Genomic DNA, 26810 nt, shown 5'->3' on the forward strand with positions numbered 1-26810 from the left:
TTTATAAAAGTACTCTGAAATTAATGTTTCAAATAAAATCAGGTTTCGACAACACAATGGAACTCCTTTTGTAACCTATTAGGAGGAAGTAACAACACATACTACTGGTAAATATGCCACAGCAAGGTTTCACAGTAGGCCTTTGATTTTAGAAAATGTAATGACAATACTATCTGAATACCTATCAAGCCATGTGTATTTCCTTGTATTTAAGTTTTATTATAATAATGACAAATCATTTCAATTAATGGGGGGGTGGGAATTTTTAAAATGAGTTCCATTGAACCAAGTTTTTTGGCTAAAATCAACTCAGATTTTATTAAATGTCAAAAAATGGCCAGTTAGGGTATATTTACTGAGAAAATGAGTCTGCCCTGGGTATTCTTCTTTTAGCCATTTTCTCTAAAACGACAGGATCACTCTTGTAACCTAAAATCATTCTGAGTCTACAGGTAATTAAGAAAAATCTATATCATTAACCAGGAAGCATAGAAGTGAACAAGAGAAAACTAGATACTTCTGACTATTCGGTAACTAAACATCATTTTTATTTTATCTTTCTTTACTTACTTATGAAATCGCCCAGCCCGATCTTCATTATCTGCATATAAAAACATTTTCAAAGCATAATTCTCCAAGTGGGCAGAACCAACTATTTCTTGAGTAACAGCTTCATTGTCACCCAACTGTTTCTTAAGCTAAAATAAAATGAGATATAGAACTTATGATTCTGAACTTACAGAAGTGTATGCTTAAATACAAATAATCCTAATCATCAAAGCCAATGATTACAAAATTTTGAAGAAACTCATGATAACCTAAAGTATAATTTAGCTCTAAATATCAAAATAATGAAGAATAAAAAAGATAAACATCCAACCATTACATAAATATTTCAAACTGGTGTATTATCCAATGTAATAATGGGATTATTGGGAGTTCCCGTCGTGGCGCATTGGAAAAGAATCCGACTAGGAACCTTGAGGTTGAGGGTTTGATCCCTGGCCTCACTCAGTGGGTTAAGAATTCGGCATTGCCATGAACTGTGGTATGGGTCACAAATGTGGCTCGGATCCTGAGTTGCTGTGGTGTGGCAGAGGCCGGTGGCAACAGCTCCAATTGGAGCCCTAGCCTGGAAACCTGTGTATGCCGCGGGTGCAGCCCTGAGAGGATAAAGGACAAAAAAAAACACCAAAAACCAAACAAAAAAAAACCGGAATGAAATTCTTTCTTAACCATATGTTATTTAAAATTTTAATTTATTCCTATTTCAAGTTCTTCTATCAAATACAGAAAAATAGAGTAAGAAGGAACACTACATCCTAAAAAAGTACCTCTCAGAGCACACTATGCAAAAAAAAAAAAAAAGACATCTAATTCTAAGTAAGGTATAAGATGAAAAACTTAGAATAGGACTATGGATGTTTTAAAAACATAGACAAATGTGTAGCTCAAATCAACACAATTTACAACTATGAAAATTTCCAGTTAGTACATCCCTTTCCTACACATACAATAATTTAAAGTATTTTAAAGACACACTAAATTCCTACATTTTACTCAGACTGTCACAATGGAATAAAAGGACTTTTTGGAATATTACATCTGAGCACCACACTACTGTTTAAAAATTGCTTTTCTTGGAGTTCCTGTTGTGGTGCAGAGGAAACGAATCTGACTGGGAACCATGAGGTTGTAGGTTCGATCCCTGGCCTCACTCAGTGGGTTAAGGATCCAGTGTTGCCATGAGCTCTGGTGTAGGTTGCAGACGCAGCTCGGATCTGGCATTGCTGTGGCTCCGGTATAGGCTGGCAGCAACAGCTCCCTTTAGACCCCTAGCCTGGGAGCCTCCATATGCCATAGGTACGGCCCTAAAAGGACAAAAGACCAAAAAAAAAAAAAATTTGATTTTCTCAAAGAATGTTATAAAGTAAAAAATTAAATTTAGAAAAAGTCACAGGATTTTTCATAAAATCAGCAAACTAAATAATCTCATAATTAAGCCCCAGAAGAGACTGGATATTGGAATTTAAGACATTTGGGCCTGCTTATCTTGAACAAAAACAGAAAATAAATCCCACAAATAACACAAGTTTACTGTAACCACACTGTGAAATGATTTAATTGTAGAGGCAATTTAATTCTAGAAAAATTTAGTGGGAATATGTCATTCCATCTCATCTTCAATATAAAATATCTGGCAGCAAAAACACAATATACTTGAAGCTTTCCAACTGTAAATATAAAACACTACAGCACAAGCAGATATGTTCTCACCATGGAATAAACTTCCTTGTTATTTCACATAGATAATAATAAATTCCTAGTAAGTTCCCTTATAAGTATAATTTTACATTTTGCTTATATCAAGAACTAATTGAGTTCTGTCTTATCCACAAGCTATTATTACTTTAGCTATTATTGTTATGCTATAAAATTAACAGATATATTCTGTATAAAATGTCTGTTAGAAATGGTATTTTACATATGTTTTGCTACATGTCAGAAACATTCTTCTCACCTCCTAATGCCATCCTCCAAGAGAAGAGTACTTAGGTTTTTCCTGCATCTATGGAAGCAGTGTTAGAAGTAGAAGAGACAACAGGCAGCTTCCTCCATCATCTCTTTCACTAAATAAATAGCCCATTTCATTATTATAAGAGCTATTTAAGAATCCCCAAATCAGTTATTTCTGTGATTTTGTGATGGAAGGTTAGAAAGGGTTCTCCCTTATGAAAGGATGACTCAAAGGTCATCTATAATAATCTGGAACAAGACATAATGAATATGCAAGATACTAAAATCGACTTTAATTTACACCTACAACTCCCTAAGTAGCATGATGTAAATTAAAAAAGAAATTGTGTCTAATTTCTCCTTAGCTATAATGACACTGCTGATTGCTGCCAAAAAGAACTGACAACATGCACACAAATGAAATAAAAATATTTTAAACACTAATCAGCAAATAAATTTTCAGTGTTCAACTTACAGCTTCTAACTGATCCATCAGCTTTGATAAAAATTTACGACATTCAGGAGTTTTACTATCAATCTTCATTCCAGTTTGCATTGCATATAAACGACCTATGAAGAAAAATATGATGATCTGAACAATTTCATGACTGATTGTTTAAAATATATGTTTTGTCTAAGAAATAACTTAAATTTTAAGTGAATTTAGAAATAAAACTCTAATTTACTATGAATCCTTTTCACAAATATAAAGAACACAAAAAATACCACCCTAAGAATGTAAGATTCATGATGAGGACAACAAATTTTTATGGTTAGGCCTTCTCTTTTGGCATTATGTTTAAGAAATAAAAAGACCAGGTCCTAAGCTATCAAAGGGACCTGCAGTTTACAAGGTCTAAGTGAGGGCATTCAGAAAAAGTTACATGTATAGGAGCACCTGCCAAGGGCCAGATAAGTGATACGGATAAAATACACGATATGGGCTGGGATAGTGGGAAATGCCATTTGAGCTGAGGCATAATTGTTTTGGTCATTTTTATGTATACACATAAAATTAAATATACCTTCTTTTAAAAATAATAAAAATATTAGAGATAAGGCTAAAGCCAAAAAAACTCTCTGATACCACAATCCTAAATAGCTTTCCCAGTGATCAGAACTGTGCAGTTTGGTGGTAACTGTTGCCACCACTGGTGCCTACACACACTTACATGTACCTCTTCTATTCAACAGTCTGCTTCCATTCAGCAGTGCTCCACAGTAAGGACACACTGTCCTAACTAAAGCATAGTTGGGTAGTTCTCAGATTTTCATCATTACAACCACACTGTGTTACCTAGTAAATACTTCTTGTGCATACATTCAGGAGTTCCCTCAGGGAAATATTAAGTGGAATTGCTGGATCATAGTATGTGTACCTTTTACTCTTAAACTGTCCTCCAAAACAGATAACTGCTATGCAATTAAATCTACAATACATGCAAGTACCCATTTCTCCCAAACTCACAAAAACTGATATTAAGTTAAAAAAAATGATATTAAAACTTACCAATCTCAGGATTGCGTTAGCTGTCTGATTTTGCATTTTCTCTACTCAAAATGTATTAGATATTTACTAGATAGCTTTTTATCTTCCTTTATGAAGTAGGAATAGTTAAATAAAAGAAAAAAATCTTTTGTCAATTTTCTGTTGGGTTGTTTGCTTGTTAACACATTGTCTTGTGGAAGTTCTTTATACAATATGAAGGCAGAATAGCATGTTTTGGCCCCGAAAGGAATCTTGTGAACACCATCCCCCTTCCCTGCTTTATTTTCCCCTCAGCAGGTAATCATCTCCCATTTATTTATTCTGTTTCTACCACATCTCCAGCTTAAACTCCATGGTAATGGTGATTTTAGTCCATTTTGTTTGCTGATGTATCTCTGGCATCTGAGATAGTGCTTGGCTTTTGATAAACATTTTCTGAATAGATAAGTACATGAATGAAAGAATAGCTCATTCTGCCTCAGTGATTTAAATGCCATTTTTATCATTCATTACCATATATTAAGACTTCATAGGATAAAAGGGCCTAATTCTGTTTATTGTCTATCTTGCTTTGTTATTTGTTAGTCTACTGGTCTATCACTGCTTCATTTACTACAGCTTTAGCACAGGGCTTGGTCTATCAGCTACTCTCAGGATTTTTACTTCAATTATGTCACCCAACCATATCTTCCTTAAAAATGTATTAATATACAAATTATACATAGATATGTATTCTGCATTTTTTTTTAGAACTGCACTCGTGGCATATGGAGGTTCCCAGGCTAGGGACTGAATCGGAGCTATAGCTATGGGTCTTTGCCACAGCCACAGCAACGCAGGATCCAAGCAGCTCAGGGCAACACTGCATCCTTAACACACTGAGTAAGGCTAGGGATTGAAACCATGTCCTCATGGATAGTAGTCAGGTTTGTTACAGCTGAGCCACAACAGGAACTCTTGCATATGTTTTTAATGTCAATAGCTTTATATGAAGGAGCTTTCTTTAGAAGGCTTAGGTGTTTAGGGCTATCTCTGTTACAGAGCTTAAAGTTTACTTTATTAATGCAATTTATTTCCAATGCATTTAAGGGTTATAGCAGATTTAAGGGTTTGATCTACCTAGGTATTAATGATAGAAAAAAAATGGAGTTCTCAAAGTATTTTATAGATTTACACTGCCTCACAGTGTAAAAGTCATGATGATTTCATTTTCAATGCACAGTAACCACCACACGCTATCACTCTGACAAAAGAAAAGAAAATTCTAATTTGAGAAGCAAAAAAAGCTCATTATATCCATTGCTTTGATCACAAATCTGACTAAATTTTTTGCCTTTTTTCTCTTTCTTTTAAGCAGTCTTATTTAACAACATGTCCAGGTCCCTCTCCCATTTGGATTCTAATCACCTCTCCCCACTCCACACCTTTTAAAGAATGGCTAAACACCACCCCCCCCACTCACCTTGCTTGCTTAATTTTCTTTTCATTTTCTTTTCTTTTTTTTTTTTTCATCTTTTTGCCATTTCTTGGGCTGCTCCTGCGGCATATGCAGGTTCCCAGGCTAGGGGTCGAATCGGAGCTGTAGTGGCCAGCCTACGCCAGAGCCACAGCAACGCAAGATCCGAGCCGCGTCTGCAACCTACACCACAGCTCACGGCAACGCCGGATCGTTAACCCACTGAGCAAGGGCAGGGATCGAACCTGCAACCTCATGGTTCCTAATCAGATTCGTTAACCACTGCACCACGACGGGAATTCCTCTTTTCATTTTCTAAAGCCTTACTGAAGTATAGCTGATTTGCAAAGTTGTGATAATTTCTGCTATACAACAAAGTGATTCTGTTATACATGTATACATATCCATTCTCTTTCAGATTCTTTTCCCACATAGATTATCACAGAATATTGGCTAGAGTTCCCTGTGTTATACAGCAGGTCCCATCAGCCAATTATTCCATATACCTCAGTGTGCATATGTCAATCCCAAACCCCTGTCCATCCCTCTCCGCCTTCCCACCTTCTCCTTTGGTAACTCTAAGTTTTTCAAAAGTCTGAGTCTGTTTCTTTTCTGCAAATAAGTTCATTTGTGTCCTTTTTTTTTGGTCTTTTGTCCTTTTTAGGGCCACACTCGCAGCATATGGAGGTTCCCAGGCTAGGGGTCTAATTGGAGCTGCAGCCGCCGGTCTATGACAGAGCCACAGCAACACCAGATCGGAGCTGTGTCTGGGACTTACACCACAGCTCATGGCAATGCCAGATCCTTAAGCCACTGAGCAAGGTCAGGGATCAAACCCGCAACCTCATGGTTCCTAGTTAGATTTGTTTCCGCTGCACCACAATGGGAACTCTCATTTGTGTCCTTTTTTAAGATTCCACATAAAAGTCATATCATGTGATGTTTGTCTTTCACTGCCTAACCTCACTTAGTATGATAATTTCTAGGTCCATTCATGTTGCTGGTGCAAAACAAGACCCTTTTTAAACTAGCCATATCTCCTGAATTGCTCAGGCTCTGTACCTTTTTCAGTCAGCTCTTTTTTGGTTATAATTGTGACTGAACTTCTCAACAGCTCCTCTTAGTGAGTTGTTCAGGTCTTTTCTTCCAGTGTTTTTATGCATTTCTTTTATTAAAAGTGCAGCACATAAGCCCTTTGGAAAATAAACATACTGGTTGCAAATCTTACTCCATCTTTCAATTTTTGAACATTGTTTTAAAACACAGAAGCTTAAAATATTTATGTACTTAAAGCTTCTATTTGTGACTATTTTCCTCCTGTCAATTCAAAGCATGGAAAGTTCTTTTATCTCTAAGAAACTTGATATTCAGTTAAATGATTTTCTTGGTTTTTCCTATTTAATTATTTAATAATATGCATCAATCCCAGTTACTAGCACCTATCTCAAATACACTCCATAAATAATCCTTTCCTTTTCCAATGATTTGAAATTCTTTCTTGAATGTTTCTACTTTTTATATGTCATGGCTATTTGATTTCACTTAGATCACAGATCAAATGTCATCTCCTCTAATGATAATATCTACAACTGATAATATGCTTTTTCTTCATCCAAATTTAATCTTATTATGTCTTACTGTTACTACCACATTTTTTTCTGAGGAATTTTGTTCTTGTACTTATTTTTAAACAGAAGGCTTTTAAAGGAGTGCAGGGATCAATTTCATGCCAGGCTGCTCCTATTCCCCTAAGCACCCCCAACACCAGCCCAAACTACCCTGAGGCTGGCTGCAGCCTTATGAGAACCATAAGATCCTAGGGACTGACTAGCCGGAGTGTGGGGAAGAAAATATTAGCATTTCTATTTATATGTTTATCTCATTCTTTTAAGTTTCTATTTGTATATATTTTAATAATACATATATTATTCTTATAATACATATATAGTATTACCATATCAACATAAAATGTTATTTATAAATAACTTACATAATATTACAGATTTGCGCTTAACTTTTTAAAACTCATGGGTAGGTGAGCAAAAGGTTAAGAAGCACTGCTCACTGTACCTTCACTCTCAAAAGTTTTGCCCCAACCTAGCCCATGTCTCTCCACACAGCCCCATTCCTTCTACAATATTTCCTGGAACTACTGTTTCAGAATCAGCAAAATTCCCTCCTCTCCTTAGATTCCTTCTCCCTCTTAACTCATAATCTTTTTCTCTACAGTACAATTTCCATGGCTCTGTTTTAATCCAACTTGTTTTCTACTTGTGTATAGCATGGCCAAATAAATTTTAAGTTGCATTTTTAATATTCCACCTTAATTTTTCTCGCACTTTATTTTATTTATTTTTATTTATTTATTTTTGTCTTTTCTAGGGCCGCACCCTCGGCATATGGAGGTTCCCAGGCTAGAGGTCTAATCGGAGCTGTAGTCACCGGCCTACAACACAACCACAGCAACGCCAGATCCGAGCTGTGTCTGCAACTACACCATAGCTCGTGGCAATGCTGGATCCTTAACCCACTGAGCGAGGCCAGGGATCGAACCCGCAACCTCATGGTTCCTAGTCGGATTTGTTAACCACTGAGCCACGATGGGAACTCCTTCTTGCACTTTAAAGAGCAGTAAATAATTATATACACAGGGGAGAGTCCATATATAAACAAACTGAATAATGAGAAGAGCCATTTGCATTTTTCCTGGTTGGTGTTTGGCTCTCAAAGGGTTTGAAGCAACGTGAGGGTGAGTATAAAGTCAACAATTACCTCCAGGTTGCTTTCGTCTTATTTGTGCTTTTCGTAATATTGATACAACAGACCAATCCTTTCTCAATGTAGCGCTTTCTCCCTTGGACTTCAGTGACACCAGGATTTCCTGGGCTTCTCCTCCCTATCAGGCAGCCTCTTGGGTGCTCTTTCTCTACCAGCTCCTTAAAAGGTCCTTTGTGTTAATTAAAACTTGAATATCACTTGAAGAAATCAACTTATTTGCAGTCCTCTCAAGTAATGAGTTTTAATTCTCTCATATTCCTTCTGGTATGTAAGAGGACTAAAAGAGAAGTGGCAAGTTCTCTTTGTATCCCACTGTTACTCAGAGTAGAGACTCTCTCAATGTTTTCTAAACATGCTGATCTAGGGCTCATCCACTCTCTTTTGATTGTTATGCGCATAATTGTCCATGGACCTCAGGATCTTTCCTTGTCTTTCCATCATCTTGAAAATTTCCCTGGGAGTTCCAGTTGTGGAGCAAGGGAAATGCATCCCACTTATGTCCATGAGGATGTGGATTTGATTCCTGGCCTTGCTCAGTGGGTTAAGGATCTGGCATTGCTGTGAGCTGTGGTATAAGTCACAGACGTGGCTTGGATCCCATGTTGCCATGGCTGTGGCGTAGGCCAGCAGCTCTAGCTCCAATTCAACCCGTAGCCTGGGAACTTCCATATGCTGTGGATGCAGCCCTAAAAAGACAAAAGACAAAAAAGACAAAAAAAAGAGAAAATTTCCCTGTTTACAAGGATAATGGCAGAAACTGCTAGTTGCCCACCCACATCCTTTCTTACAGTCCTCTTTACTAACCAGATTCCTACATTACGAGGGAGTTGTAACGTAGCTAGCTAAAACAGTACATTTCCCAGTACATCCCTCAAAGCAAAATATGGCCCTGTAACTAAGACTAATATAAAACCATAAATTATTGGGAGAGACTTCTGGAAGTCACCTTAAAAAGGGGAATGACAGCAGGGGAAAGATCTTACTGACCCTTTCCTTTTTCTCCTCCCTGCTCCTTAGAATAGAAATGGGATGACTGAAACTCTAGTAGGTATTTTGAACCACAAGGTGACCTTGGTAATCACACGCTGGTTTATAAATTGGAAATTGGAAAGAGTTTGAGTCCCTGATGGCTTCATGGAATTGGCACACTGGGACTGGGTACTGCAACATCAGACTTTCTTTTAAATGAGGGAATAAATCCTTATTTTATTTAATGGCTATTTTATTTAGCCATTGTTATTTTGAATTTTCTGTGTTAAGAAAGCAAATCTATTCTAATGCATACATGGTGCCATATTCTCAATTCTTACAAACATTGATCTCCAAAAGTGTATGTACTCTCCCTTACATGCCAACCATTTCATAATTAAATTATCATCTCAAATCGCCAACATCAGCATATCAAGCATTTACTCTAAACTTTGTATTTTGCCTGTTATAAGAGGCTTTCAGTTCGTTGGTGTCTTCCTATTTCTTCATTATAATCAGTCTTTTCCACTTTAAATTTTCCTCTGCAACTAGCTTTGATTTTATGATATATTTTTCTAGATTCCCCCCCCCCACACTCATGGCATATGGAAGTTCCTGGGCCAGGGATCAAATCCAAGTTGCGGCTGCTACGACACCGGATCCTTAATCCACTGCTCCAAGCTGGGGATCAAACCCGCATTGCCACTGAGACAATGCCAGATTCCCAACCCACTGCACCACAGTGGGAACTCCTATTTTTCTAAAGCTTTATTGTCCCATCTCCTATCCCTGAATCTTTTTATTATGTTCCTCTGGCAAAAGCAACTATTCTCTTTCCCTCTGCCTGCATACCAGCAACAGACAGCACTAGCAGATCAGCATCACTATAAATATCATAATTATCAACCTCAAATTAACTTTATACTTTTAAAATATTGAATATTCCAGTATTCTTTATTTGGCCAAGGTAAAATAATACACTCTCCCTTACTACAAACTGAGCACGAACTACAGCTGTTTAAACATCCATATTTTTATTACATGCCAACATTTTGCATCCTATGCGAAACATTTGGTTTGAAAATAATCTTAAAGTTCTATTTTGTTTCCCATCTTCTCTCCTGTTATCTCCTATTCTCTGAAGACATTTTAATATTAATTGCGTAAGACTGATTTCCTTATCTTCCCAACCTCTCAAATGACTATTCTAAACATCTTTCAAAAACCTCACCAAACACAAAGAAAATTTAATAGACATTAATTAATTATTCACTATCTATATACTGTTAGCACACATGATAACATGATAATGTGAGGAAATACAGTACTGACAGTTTCATTCCTTTAGGAGGTCTTTCTCTTTATTTCATCATAGTAGTGAACAGTATATGAATCCTGCCATCTAAGAAGTACAATGAGCTACTTAGTAGAACAACTTTGGGGATAAATGGCTTTCTAGCACAGGTAATAGCTCATTAAGTAGACATGCAGAAAATTAATTAGCACTTTCTTGTTTCCAAGCAAAAGTGATTTACTCCTATGTAAAAAGCACAATTCTTTTTCTAATTTGTTACTCTTAACTTCTCCTACTCTTGCTTACAATAAAATGGAGATTATCTATATCTTCTTTGAAGCAAATATGAAATTATCACAATTCACTATCACAACCATCATCAACACAAATATAAACAAATATCAGCTACTTGTCCTTTAAAAGCTATCCTTAATACAGATGGCTGATAACTGAAATATATAATGACAAGAGAGTTTAATGGTTTCACCTATGTGTATTTTTTTCTTGGCTTACATGCATATTTAGTCTTTATAATTATAAGAACATTATTATAAGGACATTATTATTACTATTATAAAGTGAATTATAAGGACATTATTATAAAGTAATTGAAGGACTGTGGAATCATCTCAGAACTGGAAAGATTAAGGATAAAAACTGGTCTGGCTTTTACATTTTTTAATATCTTACATGGTTTACAATCCTTAAGTTGTATCCCAAGATACATTTCTTATATTAAATAAAAGTGAAAAGATGTTAAATTCACTTATGAAAATTAATAAATACACTAGATCATCTTGATTAATGGATGGAACAAAGGATCACTTTCATATAGAACTCTGTTCAGGACAAGCAATTCATTGTAGCAGAAGCAGTACAATGAAAAATTAATGTTTAATGTGGAAAGTTACCTACTAAAACAGAATAAATATGCACCTAAAATCATCTATAAGAAAATATACTTGATTTATTTCAGCAAGGAAATGTGTTTATTTTCATGAATAAATATTATTTGAAGATGAATAATGAAGCATATTTGCAAATGGATTAAATACTTTCCAACCTAACTTTAAATTTAATGTGAAGCATTTAGGAGACAAACATTTACTAATCTTGAAGGTATGTTTAATTCAAAGTTCCATTAAATCTAAACATTAACGTTCTAACACACCCTTGCTTGTACATGAGAAATCTAAAAATATGAAATATATGGTATAAATACATAAAAGTATATAAAAGCAATTGTAAAGAGTGATATGTTAAAAGGTAAAATAAATGGAGCACTCAAATAGAAAATACATTGATGTATAATAGAAAATTTCATTCCAACAAAGAAAACTGATTACTCTATCACAAGTATATTATAAATACTTGCTATATGGTTAGTATTATCTTTTCTGAAGTGACTTCTGAATTAAAGATGAAAAATAGAGTATAAATGATATATTAATGAAGGGTGTTTCCTTCAGTCATTCCTGTATTAAACAAATATTTTTAAAGTTTCTGTCATAATGTAGCAGCTTTAAGAAAAAGTTAGCTCTTACTGAATTCCTACTAAAAGACTGCTGGTACTTAGCAAACACTAAGTGATGGTTTGGTTATTAAAATGAGAACACAGATTCTAATTCTGGCCACATGGAGTAATGAGATTTGCCATTCTACTGCAAACAACAAAAACACTAGACAAAATCTGCAAAACAAGTTTTCAGACAATGGAAACAGACATGGTAAGACCAAGACATCTGAAGAAAGGAAACATATAAGGAGACACCAACATTAGCCTAGCATTCTGCCTGGAGGCAAACTCTAAACTAAGGAATAGGAGGGAGTCCTAAGCAGAGCACAGTCTTTCAGCTGAGTTGAGAAAACAGACTGGAATTCAGGGAGATGGAGGCAGCTGTAAGTTGGGGCAGAGTTCTAAAGAGGATGGAGCTATAAAGAAAAGAAACCCAGAAATCTGCACAGGGGAACACCTTGAGGCTCAAACAAATATTACCATGCGAATGTGAAGGAGAAAACTCCACATGGCCAGAGAATGAGCAGACGCTGTGCACTGGACTGTCCCCAAAGCACACACAGGGCTAGGATGCATTCAAGTTCTTACCAAACAGAGTGGAGAGCCTTAGATGCTTTCCGAGGATATTCAGCAGAGACCCCCAAAGGGATATGCTTTAAATAATAGGGTTAATCTGTCCTTAAAGCAAAGGCTACTTTAGACATGACCCCTAAAGCTAAAAACATAAAAAATAAAGCACAAAAGAAGCAAATATTCAGTAGCAAATTTAACTTAATTGTTGGCCACACCAAGTCCCTTCAAAGAACAGATAGATATTCAGGAACTTAAACTCCAGACATTCAAGAACTTAAAATTCTCTCTGTCCTGCAACCAGTTAAAAACTACAAATGATGGCAACAGGTAGAATGTAAACATAAGGTAAAACAATAAGATAGGCTAAAACAATGGCAAAATAATGAAAGTAGCAGACAATGACGTTAAAATACTGGGGAATCATCATAAAGTATTTAATGGAAACCATGAATAAAATGAGAAGAGAAACAGAATATACACAAAGGAACACAAATGGAACTGCCAGAGGTGAAAAATATAATACCTGAAATGACAAAATTTACTGGATAGGATTAATAATAGTTTAAACACCATAAAAAAATTAGTGAACTTCAGAACACAGCAATAGAAACTACTCAAAGCAGAGAGAAAAAGGATTAAAAAGAAAAAGAAAAACAAAACCAGAGTTTCAGTGAGGTGTGGAAAAACACCAAGTGCTCCAACATATGTGTAATTGGATTCCCTCCCCAAAAAGGTGGGGAGGTGTGGCAAAAACAATTGACAAATTAAAATTTTTTATCCAGCAGATATCTTTCAAAAATAAGAATGAAATAAAAGCTTGTTTCACACAGCAGAAGTTGAAAGAATTGGTGGTAATCCTACAAAAGAATTGCAATTTTTTTTTTTTTTTTGGTCTTTTTGCCTTTTCTAGGGCCGCTCCCACGGCATATGGAGGTTCCCAGGCTAGGGGTCTAATCGGAGCTGTAGCCACCGGCCTATGCCAGAGCCACACAATGCGGGATCCAAGCTGCGTCTGCAACCTACACCACATCTCATGGCAACGCTGGATTGTTAACCCACTGAGCAAGGGCAGGGATCAAACTTGCAACCTCATGGTTCCTAGTCAGATTCATTAACCACTGCGCCACGACGGGAACTCCAAGAATTGTAATTCTTAACAGGAAAGAAAATGATAGCAGATTTAAAATAATCTACACAAAAGAATGAAGACTACTGAAAATGGTAACTATGTGGGAATGTATTAAAAATTCATTTTACAAGTTTCTTTTTAAAAAAGACTGTTAAAGAAATACATTTAGAATGGATAAACAACAGGATCCTACTGTACAGCACAAGGAACTCTATCTAATCTCCTGGGGTAGACCATGATGGAAAAGGAATATAAAAAAAAATAATGTACATATATGTATGAATGAACATTTGCTATACAGCGGAAATTGGCAACTTTTTTTTTTTTTTTTGCTTTTGCTTTTGCTTTTTAGAGCTGCTCCTGTGGCATATGGAAGTTCCCAGGCTAGGGGTCGAATTGGAGCTGTAGCCACTGGTCTATGTCACAACCACAGCAACGTCAGATCCAAGTTGCATCTGTGACCTACACCACAATCTTATGGTAACGCCAGATCCTTAATCCATTGAGCGAGGCCAGGGATCAAATCTGCATCCTCATGGATGCTAGTCAGATTCATTTCCGCTAAGCCATGACGGGAACTCCTGGCACAACACTGTAAATCAACTGTAATTTAATAAAAATAAAGTAAAATAAAAATGTATTTTAGGGTTTATGGCAAATGTATAAGTAAAATGCATGAGGAACTACAGCCAAAGGACAGGAAGAGGGAAAAGAAAGTGAAGTTCTTACCTCATATGTGAAGTGCTATATGACAGTAGACTATGACAAGACATTGTAGATGCTAGAGGAACCACTAAAAAAAATTAAAACAGTAAGGAATATTTATAAGCCCACAATGAAGGTACAATGGACTCCAAATTGGTTCCAAATAGAAACAATAACTGAGGGTCAAAAAACATCTAAAAACCTTAAGAAGGCACAGAAAAATAAATGACAAATTGAATGCAAGTGGGAACCTATCAAGCACTGATATAATTTTAATCCTGTGCTATTCAAGAATATGTAAGCGTTCACCTTGAGCAATCACACATAATTGTCATAAAAAAATGAACCTTATCTAAGATGCTTTTGGTAAAATTGCATGGGTGCCAAATGTAAGACAATGACAGTTAACTATGAGTTTCTTGATTCCACTACCCTGTCCCCTCAACATTCTGAACAGGATGAAAAAGTCTAAAAATGAAATGATTTACTTAATCAAAAGGGAGTAACTATTAAAATGACTATTTTAACAAAATAAAATTCATGTCTGCATATATGTTTGCAAAAACAAACATAAGAGAATGGAATGCTAATGATAAGTTAGTAGATCAACTTTCTATGTGTTTTTATTATTAACTTTCATTGCTACAGTAATGTATCCTGAGTCAGCTTATAATGAAAATGATAAATACCTAGACAAGGGGATTACGGACTCAATAAAAGAAAAGAATTACTTACATTCACTGGCTTAGGTAAACTTGTCTGTCTTTAAAAAATCCAATTTCTGGAGTTCCTGTCGTGGCTCAGTGGTTAAGGAGCCTGGCTAGGATCCATGGGGATGCGGGTTTGATCCCTGGCCTCATTCAGTGGGTTAAGGATTCCATGTTGCCGTGAGCTGTGGTGTAGGTCACAGACATGGCTTGGATCTCAGGTTGCTGTGGCTGTGGTGTAGGCCAGCAACTACAGCTCAGATTTGACCCCTAGCCTGGGAACCTGCATAGGCCACGGGTGCAGCCCTAAAAAGACCAAAAAAAAAAAAAAGAAAAAATTCAATTTCTGTGTGATTAACAACAAAAAAATTACAGGTAATTGATTATTAATCCTGCTATTACTGTAGATTACCACCATCAATAAAAAATCCAATATTATTTAGCCTTTATTTAAACTAAATTAAAAATTTATACTCATGTGTCCTAGAACATCTTGTATATGAAATATACATAGGTATTCACAAGTTTTTGAACTACATTTAATTTTTCTGTGATCATATAAGTGAATGATTCTCAAAGAATATTCTATTTCAGTGAATATCTATTAATTGTACAATATCACCCCCTAGAGGAAACTAAAAAAAATCAAACTTGAAATGACTTGTTTAGTTACTTAAGAAAATTTAAAAGGGAAAATAATCTTTCTAGTTTAGCTTTACCTACAACACTAAATCTCACAGAATTAAAAAATTTATCATATGGTGCTCATGTTTAGTAGGGGCTCACAAATATTTTCTGGCTTCATTAAGGAAAAAGAGAGACAGACAGACACATACAGAGTGCAGAGATACAGTAATAAAAACAGGCCTGCCCTCCATTTCTACCCTCCACCTAGTAGAAAGCTCCCAGATTACTGTATTGGCTCCCTTTTTATTTTTCACCAATTTAACTAGTCCATTTACCCTCACTCACTCTATAACTGGTTTTCTAACTACTACCTATTATCAACACATTTTCACATACCCATTTCTCATATAGTATCCTTCAGGTCCTACTGGCTCCATCACTTATTGATAGAAGGGCCAGGATGACTGAGGGGTTCAAATCAGACATCCTGAAGGAAAGCACTGTTACAATGCCAAGAGCTACATCAATACTAACATTTGGCCTCTTTATTCACTGACAGCTATAAGGCCACAGTTTCCTCTAGGGACTACTGTTGCCTTAAAATTCAAAAGGTCAATTAGACGGACATTTTTTACTAGGTCATCTCTAGTGACCTAGTACTACCAGGTAATGAATAAAGAGTTCCCAGCAGGGTACAACCTTCTTAAAGTTTACAGTCTAGAAGAAACACCAGGCAAATGAAAAGGAATTAAGGTAAAGCCATGCAAGGCCCAATGAAGACACAGAAAAGCACCTTAAAACTAGAGAGTTTAAGAGAAGGCCTCCCAGAAAAAGTGACATTCAAGCTAGTACTTTAAGGTTAAAAATGAATTGGAAGTGGAGATGCTCAGATCTGGTGTTCTCACTGCTTTCACTTCAGGGTCACTGCTGTGGCGCAAGGCACTTATAAATTTTCTGATAGTCAGTTGGAGCTACTATAGGTGTCTTTTAAAAATATATACCTAATTTTATACCCTATATTTTCATGTAAACTTTTCCGCATGTTACAAAAGGTACTTTCTAATTTTAAATAATGACAATTTTCTAACAGACATACTATAATTTACTTAACCATTTTCACAATGATATATATTTACACTGATATGAGCTTGGTACAAATGTATAAATCATCACACAGAAAATTCTGCATAAAGCTCTTAATATTTTTGTGATTATATAATTTGTGATATATTTGTGAAGAGCAGAAGCTTTTCAGAACTAGACTTAGTGAATTACAGATACTTCTACCATTCCATACACTGACAAAATGCTTCCTAAAATTCTGAACTAATTCATACATCCATGTCAATGATTTCACCACATACTCATATGCACCGGGTTATAACTAGAGTCAAAAAATGGTATGTCTTTTTAATTTACACTTATTACTAATTAAGCTGAATGTTACTAACTAGTATTCTCTCTTTAGCAGTTGTACATATGTGGTCTCTGTCCATTTATCTATGGGGATCTTAGTTTTTTTTTTTTTTAAATAGATTTGTATGAATGTTTTATATATTATGGTATATTGGCTCTTTTGTCTCTCAACTATTGGAAATATTTTTTCCTAATGTAATTTTTAAAAATGTACTGTTTGTATCATGCAGAATTTCTAAATATTAGTTAACTTTATCATTGTGTTTTTTTCACTAAGCATTTAAAGCAGAACTTTCTAGTGGCAACAGGAATTACCTGGTTAAAGTAGAAGTAGGAAGCTGTGTCAATACCTTAGATGGAAGGTGAAGGTATGATATCAAAGAAACCAAAGAGATAAGTAAATTTAAAAAATTTGATGACTGGCTGACTGTGACAGAGATGAGGAAAGGAAGGAAAGGTTAGGTTTATAATTTCCAGCTAATAAATTTGAAAATCTGACATATGGAAGATATTCTAGAAAACTTAAGTATATCAACATTAGCTCAGGTTAAATTTTTTACATGGACAATAATCTCAACAATATTTAAGAAACCCACTTAACAAAATAAATATACAGACTTGACACCAAAAGCATGATAAAAAAAAAGGAAAAACTGACAAATTGGGCACCACCAAAATTAGACCTTTTGTCTATAAAACTCTGTTATGAAGAGCCAAAGAGAAGCTACAGACTAGGAGAAAATGTTTACAAAACACATTATGTGACCAAGGATTAGTAAGTAGAATATACTAAGAACTCTTAAAACAATTTACAAAGGAGGGTTGTCTGGGAAAAATAAGAACAGACATTTCACTGATGGTGATGTACAGATGCTTAATAAGAAAACACATTAACTTCAGTAGCCATGAGGGAAATAGTGATGAAAACCATGATTAGATATCATCACACCTATCACACTAAAACTGAAAAACAGTGACACACCAAATGCTGGTGAGGATGCAGAGAAGCTGGATGGGAATATAAAATGGTAGAGCTAGTCTGAAAAACAGCTTGCCAGTTCCTTATAAAACCAAACATGTAAGGACTTCCTACTGCGGCTCAGCAGCTTAAGAATCTGACTAGTATCCATAAGGATATGGGTTTGATCCCTGGCCTTGCTCAGTGGGTTAAAGACCCAGGGTTGCCATGAGCTGCAGTGTAGACCACAGGCACAGATCAGATCCGGCATTGCAGTGACTATGGTATGGGCTGGTAGCTGCAGCTCTGGTTGGACCCCTAGCCTGGGAACTTCCATATGCTGCAGGTACAGCCCTAAAAAGCAAAAAAATAAAAAATAATAAGATAAAAAAAAATAAAAAAAATTCAAACATAATACCACGCGCACCAGCAACTGAACCAAACGCAAACTTATGTTCACAGAGAAAGGCTACAAAGCTGTTCATACCCACTAATCGTAATAGTCACAAACTGGAAACAACCTGTCTTAGTCCACTCAGGCTGCTAAAACAAGGTACCACACACACTGGGTAGTTAGAGGCTGCAAGTCAGTGCCAACATGGCCAGGGAGCTCTGTGTGATCTCTTTCCTAAAAGCACTAATCCCGTTCATGAAAGGTCCACCCTCATGACATAATCACTTCCCAAAGGCCCCAACCTACTAATACCATTGCTTTTAGGGGTCAGGATTTCAACATGAATTCTGTGGGGAAAAACAAACATTCAGAGCATAGCACAATCTTTATGTCCACTAATAGCTGAAATGTTAAACTACAATATAAATATACCAGGGCATTGTACTGAGAATTAAAAAAGAAACAAACTATTGATAACTTGACTCACTTAGGTGAGTCTCCATGCAACCGTGCCAAGCAAAAAAAGTAAATTCCAAAAGGTTACACAATGTATGATTTCATTTATAGAACATTTTAAAAGTGACAAAATTTAAAGACTGAAGAACAGGTCAGTGGCTGCCAGGGGACAGCAGGTGGCATGGAGGGGAAGTAGGTGTGGCTACAACAGGGTAACATGAAGGATTCTTCTTAGGAAACTGCTAGTGTTCACTATAGTGATGGATACAGGAACCTACACACCTGATAAACTATTTAGCTAAATATGCAGGTACACACAACAAATTCATAGGAAACTAGGGAGGTCTGAGTAAGACTAGTGCATCGTGTCAATGTCAATTTTCTGGTTGTGATACTGCATATTTTACAAGATGTTACCTTTGAGGCACACTGGGCAAAAGGCACAGAGAATCTCTGTATTATTTCTTACAACTGTATGTGGCTCTATAATTATCTCAAAATTAAAAATTTAATGAAAAAATCTAACAGGATTCTTTTCAGGAATGAGAGGATGTTACAAATATGAGTAAATTTAATAATCAACTATTTACTATATTAAAAAGTTCGAAGAAGAAAACATTAAGCATATTAATCAAAAAGCAATTTGATATATGGTATTTCAACACTCTTAGACAAACAACTTAGAAATATAGGAATATTAAGGTAACAATTTAAAAAATGATAAAACATGAGAGTATTCCCATTAAGGCCAGATAGAAACAATTTTTGAAATCATAAAATTCTGGAAAGGAGAAGGAACAATGGGCACATCCTATGACATATCTATGACTTAATCTAATACCTACCATAAACACAGTAAAAGCGCAAGTTATAAAAGACAAGTGTTTTGGGAATTTCCATCGTGGCTCAGTGGAAATGAATCTCACTAGTAACCATGAAGACGCAGGTTCGATCCTTGGCCTCACTTAGTGGGTTAAGGATCTGGTGCTGCTGTGAGCTGTGGTGTAGGTCACAGATGTGGCTTGGATCTTGCGTTGATGTGGCTGTGGTAGGCTGGCAACTACAGCTCCAATTTGACCCCTCCATATGCCGCAGGTGCAGCCCAAAAAAAGACCAAAAAAAAAAAAAAAGACAGTGTTTTGGAATTCTTTTCATTACATTTCCTTACTGTCCTAAAAGCATGTGAAAAAACTATGAATCGCCATTTAGTCAATCAACAGATATTACATGTAAATTACATAATTTACAATTATCCACTATGGCTTAGGTACTGTCTTAGGACTTAACAGATACAACAATCATCAATTTAAGACACACTTCTTGCTCTCATAGAGCTTATGTTCTAGCAAGAATGGAATATTAATAGTATTTACAATGATGACATGCATTAAATAGCTATAAATGCAAATTATGTGCCAGGTGGTAAAAGAAAACAAGGTGTCAATCCCTGTCTACCATAAGAATCTAGAAGACTGAAAGGTAAAAAGTGTTTATAATACAATGAGATCAAGATAAGGGACATACTTGAAATAATTTCTAGACCAAACCTATAAGGTAAGGAAAACCAATGTGCAAAAAGTACTGAGTCAGTAAGAGTAAGGGAGGTGAAGATGAAGAGGAAGTCAGAGATGATTCCAGGCAGAAAGCAACATACATAAAGCATCAGAAATAAAAGAGAATAGGGAACTTTTATAAATCAGCAAGTTACTTTAGCAAAATACTCTTGAATATTTTTTTTTTGGATTTTTTTCTCACAAAAATTCTTCCTTGCTCTAGGAATTTAGAAAATTCTTGTTTGCTTTAAGTTTATAAAAATGTATCCTTCCACACATTTTTAGGTCATACCTGCCACTTTTCATCGGAAGTCTAAAGAGATAAAAAATAATTTCTGTACTACATCCAATATTGACATCTAAAAATTATATCAGTTTCAATATTTGCTATTATAATTTAAGATACAAAAAGCTCTTTATTTAAGTGAGAAAAAATACACTTGTATTTTCTTTTAACCTATACTCCTATTTACTTATCCTGCAGAATTTTATTATAAAAAAATATATTTGGAGGTTCCCTGGTGGCTCAGTGGGTTAAGGATCAGGCATTGTCATAGGCAATGTCATTGATATGACTCTGGTTGCTACTGGGGCGTGGGTTCCATTCCTGGCCCAGGAACTTCATGCTGAAGGCATGGACCAAAAAAAAAAGTACTGCCTTGATTATCCTATCATGCTGTTCTGCAAAAAGTGTATAGAAATTGAAATTTTTATAAATTTCCTTCATAGTAGGTAAGCTCCATGAATACAGCTCCCGTGAGAGAAAGTACTATGTGTCAAAATTTTCATTCAGGAAATGAATTTTTGCAATTATTGTAATGTATAATTGATCAAAACAACATGAATATTTATTTTTTAGTCATTAAATACAAAAATAAAAATTTCCTTGGAAATACATTATGGGTTAAATTGCCTTTTTATGAATTAATATGATTTATCCTCAGAATGAACCAGAGTAGAATACTGGTTCTATCCCTACTTTCATTTTTTATGAATTTAACAAAAGAGAAAATTCATTCTCATAAAGAAGCAGATGAGAATAGAAGCTCTGTCACAGCAAATTCACTGAGGTCTTTAAATTCCTTCTGCTTATAAGCTAAACCCATCATCACTTATCATCAATTAATATTTCTAATAATTTTTCTTGGCTGACATTTTAATTAGGTCTGCCTCAAAATTTGTTTTAAGACTAGAAAAGAATCTGTCACCCATCATTAGAGTATTCACTTACCCAGTTCCTGACCATTTTTATTTTTACTGCTGAGCCTTGACAGGAACTCCTCCTGACCACTTTTAAAGTGAAATCCCGGAGTTCCCGTCGTGGCACAGTGGTTAACGAATCCGACTAGGAACCATGAGGTTGCGGGTTCGGTCCCTGGCCTTGCTCAGTGGGTTAATGATCCAGCGTTGCCGTGAGCTGTGGTGTAGGTTGCAGACACGGCTCGGATCCCGCGTTGCTGTGGCTCTGGCGTAGGCCGGTGGCTACAGCTCCGATTAGACCCCTAGCCTGGGAACCTCCATATGCCGCGGGAGTGGCCCAAGAAATAGCAGCAACAACAACAACAAAAACAACAACAACAACAACAAAAAAAGACAAAAAAAAATAAAGTGAAATCCCCTCCTCACTTCCTACCGCCCTACTCTTGGTACTCCTTATTTTTTCCCCTGCTTTATTTTTCTTATAATTTTTTAATATTCTATATAATATACTCATATTATTACTTAATCTCCCCACTTCATAGTAGATAAGTTCCATGAATACAGGAACTGTGTAGCCACGGTGCATAGGTAGAATTCAATAAATACAAACTGAATGAATGACTAATGGTCCCTGCTTGAGGTACCTGAAAAACAAGTCTAATGGAAAATGCTGTTAAGATTTGAACAAAATAAGGTATAGCCTTGAGAGTAATTAACTTACGGTCTACAGAAAAGGTGACATTTAAATTAGAACCTTGGAGTTCCTGTCCTGGCGCAGTGGAAACGAATCAGACTAAGAACAATGAGGCTGAGGGATCGATCCCTGGGCTCACTCAGTGATTCAGTGGGTTAAGGATCCGGCGTTGCGATGAGCTGTGGTGTAGGTCTCAGACGTAGCTCAGATCTGGCGCTGTCATGGCTGTGGCATAGGCCCGCAGCTGCAGCTCCGATTAGACCCCTGGCCTGGGAACCTCCATATGCTGTGGGTGCAGCCCTAAAAAGGACAAAAGATACATACATACATACACACATACATACATACGTAAGAACCTGAATCATGAAAAGTTCTCCAAGTGGAGAAAAAAGGCAGACAACCCAAGAAAGGGAAGAGAGCAGAGGTTTGAAAGGGCCTTGCATATTTGAGAAATCAAAGTGGGAGACACCCGGTGTATGGCAAGGATAACAGTGGACAGTATTTTAGCTAATCTTATAATGTCCACAACAGAGGACACATTATATTGAGCTTCTCAAAGCTAAAAGTCCTTTTCAGAAACTTTATAGTTGTTTGGTCACTTGTTTTATATGCAATAAAGTTAGATTATGTAATATAAAATAAAGTTTACTGGACCTACTATCTTCACTGCAAAGGAAAAAGTATGAACAAACTTAATCTGTGTGTTTCATCAACTGTAGATTATGTGTATTACAGTCAACCAAAGTGAGAATACTGCTACCAAACGTCTCAGCCCCAGGTATTATTCAAAGAAGTTAAAACCAAAGATCCTCATTAGTGGGAAAGAGTAGTCCGGATGCAAAAGGAGGAACGGTCTAACCCAAGTGCTTGTTTTGTAGCAGCTACTCTTCATTATGAATTTGTGAATGGACTTGCATGTTGCCACAATTAATCTGCAATTATTACTATGTTCTCAATTAATTCATCTCCCTTTTGTCCACATCACTACTGTCTTTAGGACCCTTACCTTTGTTTTAGCCCCAACTCAATTACTTAACTACTCAGATTAATTCCAGGATATTCAGGGTATTTTCAGGAAACCCTGGTTGGGGCTGGAGGCTCTCGGACGTCCATACAGAAAGAAAACCTTAAGAGCTCATGAGCCTATGTGATCAGTTTAAAAATATTTAAGCACAAGACTGGAGAGCTGGTGGCCACCACAGTGCTTTTGAAGTTTTGCCTTTCTGGGGCTTGCGGGGTTGCAGAGAGAATGTGGGGATCCCTGAGGAGGGCGGGGCCCTAGGGATTCCCACAGAAGGTCAGAGGTCAAAGCTAGGTCTAAAGCCAGGGGGGCGGGGCCTTGACTTAACAACCAAGAGGCAGTTTTGAGGGCCCGGGAGGGTAATGAGGGCCGCGGCGACACGGACAGACTCACAGTAATATGCCACCACAGGGTCCCGCTTGTCATGCTCCTGAGCCGTCCTCAGATGATGCTGAATGCTCTTAAACTGCGGAGGCAGCGGGGGCAGCGGAGCAAGCGCGGCCATCTCCACCCCAAGAACCACCACTTCCTACTCGCGCGCCGCCGACACTTCCGCTTCCGTCTTCGGAGGGCGCGCGCAAGCACGGGCACAGCAAGTCCCGCCCATTTCCCTGTTGCTCAGCAACAGCAGGTCAATTACGGGTTCCCAACAGGGACAGCATCCGCGTGTCTGGCTCGTAGCAGTTTAGTGCCCCGAGGAGGCGGAGCAGCTTCGCGGTTAAGCTGCTTGTGGCACCAGCGCTCTCTGCTGGCTGCTGGCAGAAGGGAAAAGAGATTGTTTTATTTTCTTTGTTTCCACCCTCGACCCCCCTTTTGTGTCAGAAGATAGAAAGGGAAAAACAAAAAGAAAATAATGATTGTTAATTGGCAGAAAGGGTAAAGTGAATTGCCTTTGGCATCATTCAGGAATTTTCTCTTCCAGTTCCTCAGGTTGTACTAATAGCGTCCCTAGAAGCCTTTCCAATTTTAGAAACTTTAAATGCAATTCTTGCGTAAGATGAGAGATGATGTGTTTAAAATGTTGAATTACACTTTTTTGTGTTGACACATTGGATAAAATAACAAGCCGCTTTTTCAACTTAAATACCAAACACGTTAAGCTTAAAAAAAAATTGAACTTTTTTTTTCTGAGCTGGTTACCACAAACACTAGTGAATGAATAATTTGTAGGTCGGTAGTTTCTGGAGAGTGATGAACTATTTGCAAAGTCTTTTGACAGTTATTATCTTGTGATTGCACAGATAAGGCGTTCAAATAATAATTCTGTTCAATGCTGCCGACTCGTACTTTGTAGGTAGGCATCAACTTTTCCCATCACTGTTACCATCAGTGACATCAATTATATTTCTCTCCTCTCCATCCCATACTATAATTTTTCAGGACTTTACTCTTTATTTACCTCCTCCAATACCCTTCATCTTTATTTATTTTATCTCAGTCCCCAGTTTTGAGAGTTCATCTTAAAACTAATTTTCATGGAAATTGCACCATCTCAAAGAAACAAGATCTCAAGCTCTGAAATTTCCATCTGCCTGTTCTTCTCTAATCCACACTCCACCCATCCTATCCCACCCATGACCTCATCAGAACCTGCTCCTTGTCCTGTATAACCTCCAGTCCACATCTTTTGTCTATCCATGTTTGCAGACTACATCATCTTATCAGGAGGCTGCCTTTTTTCCTCTTTTTCTTTTCTTTTTTTCTTCTTTCTTTTTTGCAATGAACTGAATTCTGTATTCTCCCCAATTTCAGCAACACATTCATTACCACTTGAGAACGTGTGTACTGTGGACTGAATATTTGTGTCTCCCCAAAATTTGTGTGTTGAAACTGAATGCCAAAGGTGGGGCCCTTGGCATATGGGTAGGTCGTGCACAGAGCCTTCATGAATGAGATGAATGCCCATATAAAAGGGACCCCACAAGCTAGACTGTCCCTCCACCATTTGCAGATACAGGGAGAAATCAGCAGTCTGCAGCGTGGAGGAGGGTCCCACCAGATCCTGACTGTGCTGGCACACAAATCTTCACCTTCCAGCTTTCAGAGCTGTGAGGAACAGGTTTCTATAGTTTATAAGCTGCCCAGTCCGTGGTATTTTGTTGTAGCAGACTGAACAGACAAAAATAGTATTTCTTTCTCCTTCTCTATTCCCACTATCCAGTCGGAAGTTGCTGAGTTGGTAGAGAAATTAATGAAGCAAAGCAGAATGGCATAACCATAAATGTCATTTCTCTGTCCTTATGACTTCTCATTTATTATTTTCCTATTCTTGATTCTCAACTATGGTTGTCCTTAAAGTTCACCCCAGAAATTTTTTAAAAGCTCCTATCTAGGGAGTTCCCGTTGTAGCTCAGTGGTTAACCAATCTGACTAGGAACCATGAGGTTGCGGGTTTGATCCCTGGCCTTGCTCAGTGGTTTAAGGATCCCGCGTTGCTGTGAGCTGTGGTGTCGGCTGGTGGCTACAGTTCCAATTAGGCCCCTAGCCTGGGAACCTCTAAATGCCACGGGTGCGCCCTAAAAAGACAAAAAGACAAAACAAACAAACAAACAAACAAAAAAACCTCCTGTCTAGGTCCTATTCCCCACCCCTGCCCCGTTGGGGCATTCAGATTTGATTGCTCTGGGTTGGATCCTAAATATCAGTATTTTTTTTTTAAAGTGTTCAGGAAGTATAATGGCACATCCAAGGTTGAGGGCCAATGCTCTAGTGAATCACCAGTACAGGGCTAATGTTTCTTCCCTACTCTCTTCCAGTCAGATCCTCCAGCCTGATTGCCTTGGTCAGAAAATGCACTTCCGGCTGTTGAAATTAAGTTCAGCCAATATGAATTGTTTAACCTCCCCTCTGCCACAACAAAGTAAGAGTAATTAGGTAACACTTTCCCCAACATCTACTATGTATCAGGCATGTTTCTAGCGACTTTACATCGGCTCATTTAATCTTGACCATAACCCTATGAAGAAGATATTATCATTTTCATTATTTTACAGATGAGAAAAATAAAATAGAATTTATGTAAACTATACCAGGTCACAGCCAGTAAGTATGAGTTTGACCTTAAAATCCAGGTACTTTGGTTTCAGAGCCTGTGAACCTAATGGCTGCTACTTGACTTTAATGCCACTCTAGACCAATATATCTTTGTATTTTATCTTTTCTCAATTTCATCATCTTTTGTCTGAAAATCAAATGTTCCCCTTCCTAGTGAAAGCTGTACCTTCCTATTATTCTCCTGATCTCTCCCTCCAGGACTGGAGGTTGCTCAAAGTACCTTTCTCAAATGAGCATGAATCTTGAGCGTAACTTCTAGGAGAGGAGGGACATAAAAAAGAAAAAGAAAAGAAAAGAAAAAAGA

At 37.0% G+C, this 26810-nt stretch overlaps 1 protein-coding gene across 1 annotated transcript in view; it reads right to left on the bottom strand.

Annotated features, from left to right (window-relative positions):
- The window catches only part of VTA1 (vesicle trafficking 1), a 58868-nt gene extending 34847 nt beyond the window's left edge, over window positions 1-24021 (bottom strand). Inside the window, exons 1-3 of the mRNA XM_047770075.1 lie at window positions 23846-24021; window positions 2993-3087; window positions 571-698 (exon numbers count right to left, since the gene is read on the bottom strand). Of these exons, the coding sequence (XP_047626031.1) occupies window positions 571-698; window positions 2993-3087; window positions 23846-23957 (335 nt within the window). The 5' untranslated portion in view covers window positions 23958-24021. The remainder of the gene's footprint in view (window positions 1-570; window positions 699-2992; window positions 3088-23845) is intronic.
- Between the last annotated feature and the right edge of the window lie 2789 nt (window positions 24022-26810).

The sequence above is a fragment of the Phacochoerus africanus genome, chromosome 2 (genome assembly GCF_016906955.1).
Source record: "Phacochoerus africanus isolate WHEZ1 chromosome 2, ROS_Pafr_v1, whole genome shotgun sequence".
Classification (NCBI taxonomy): domain Eukaryota; kingdom Metazoa; phylum Chordata; class Mammalia; order Artiodactyla; family Suidae; genus Phacochoerus; species Phacochoerus africanus.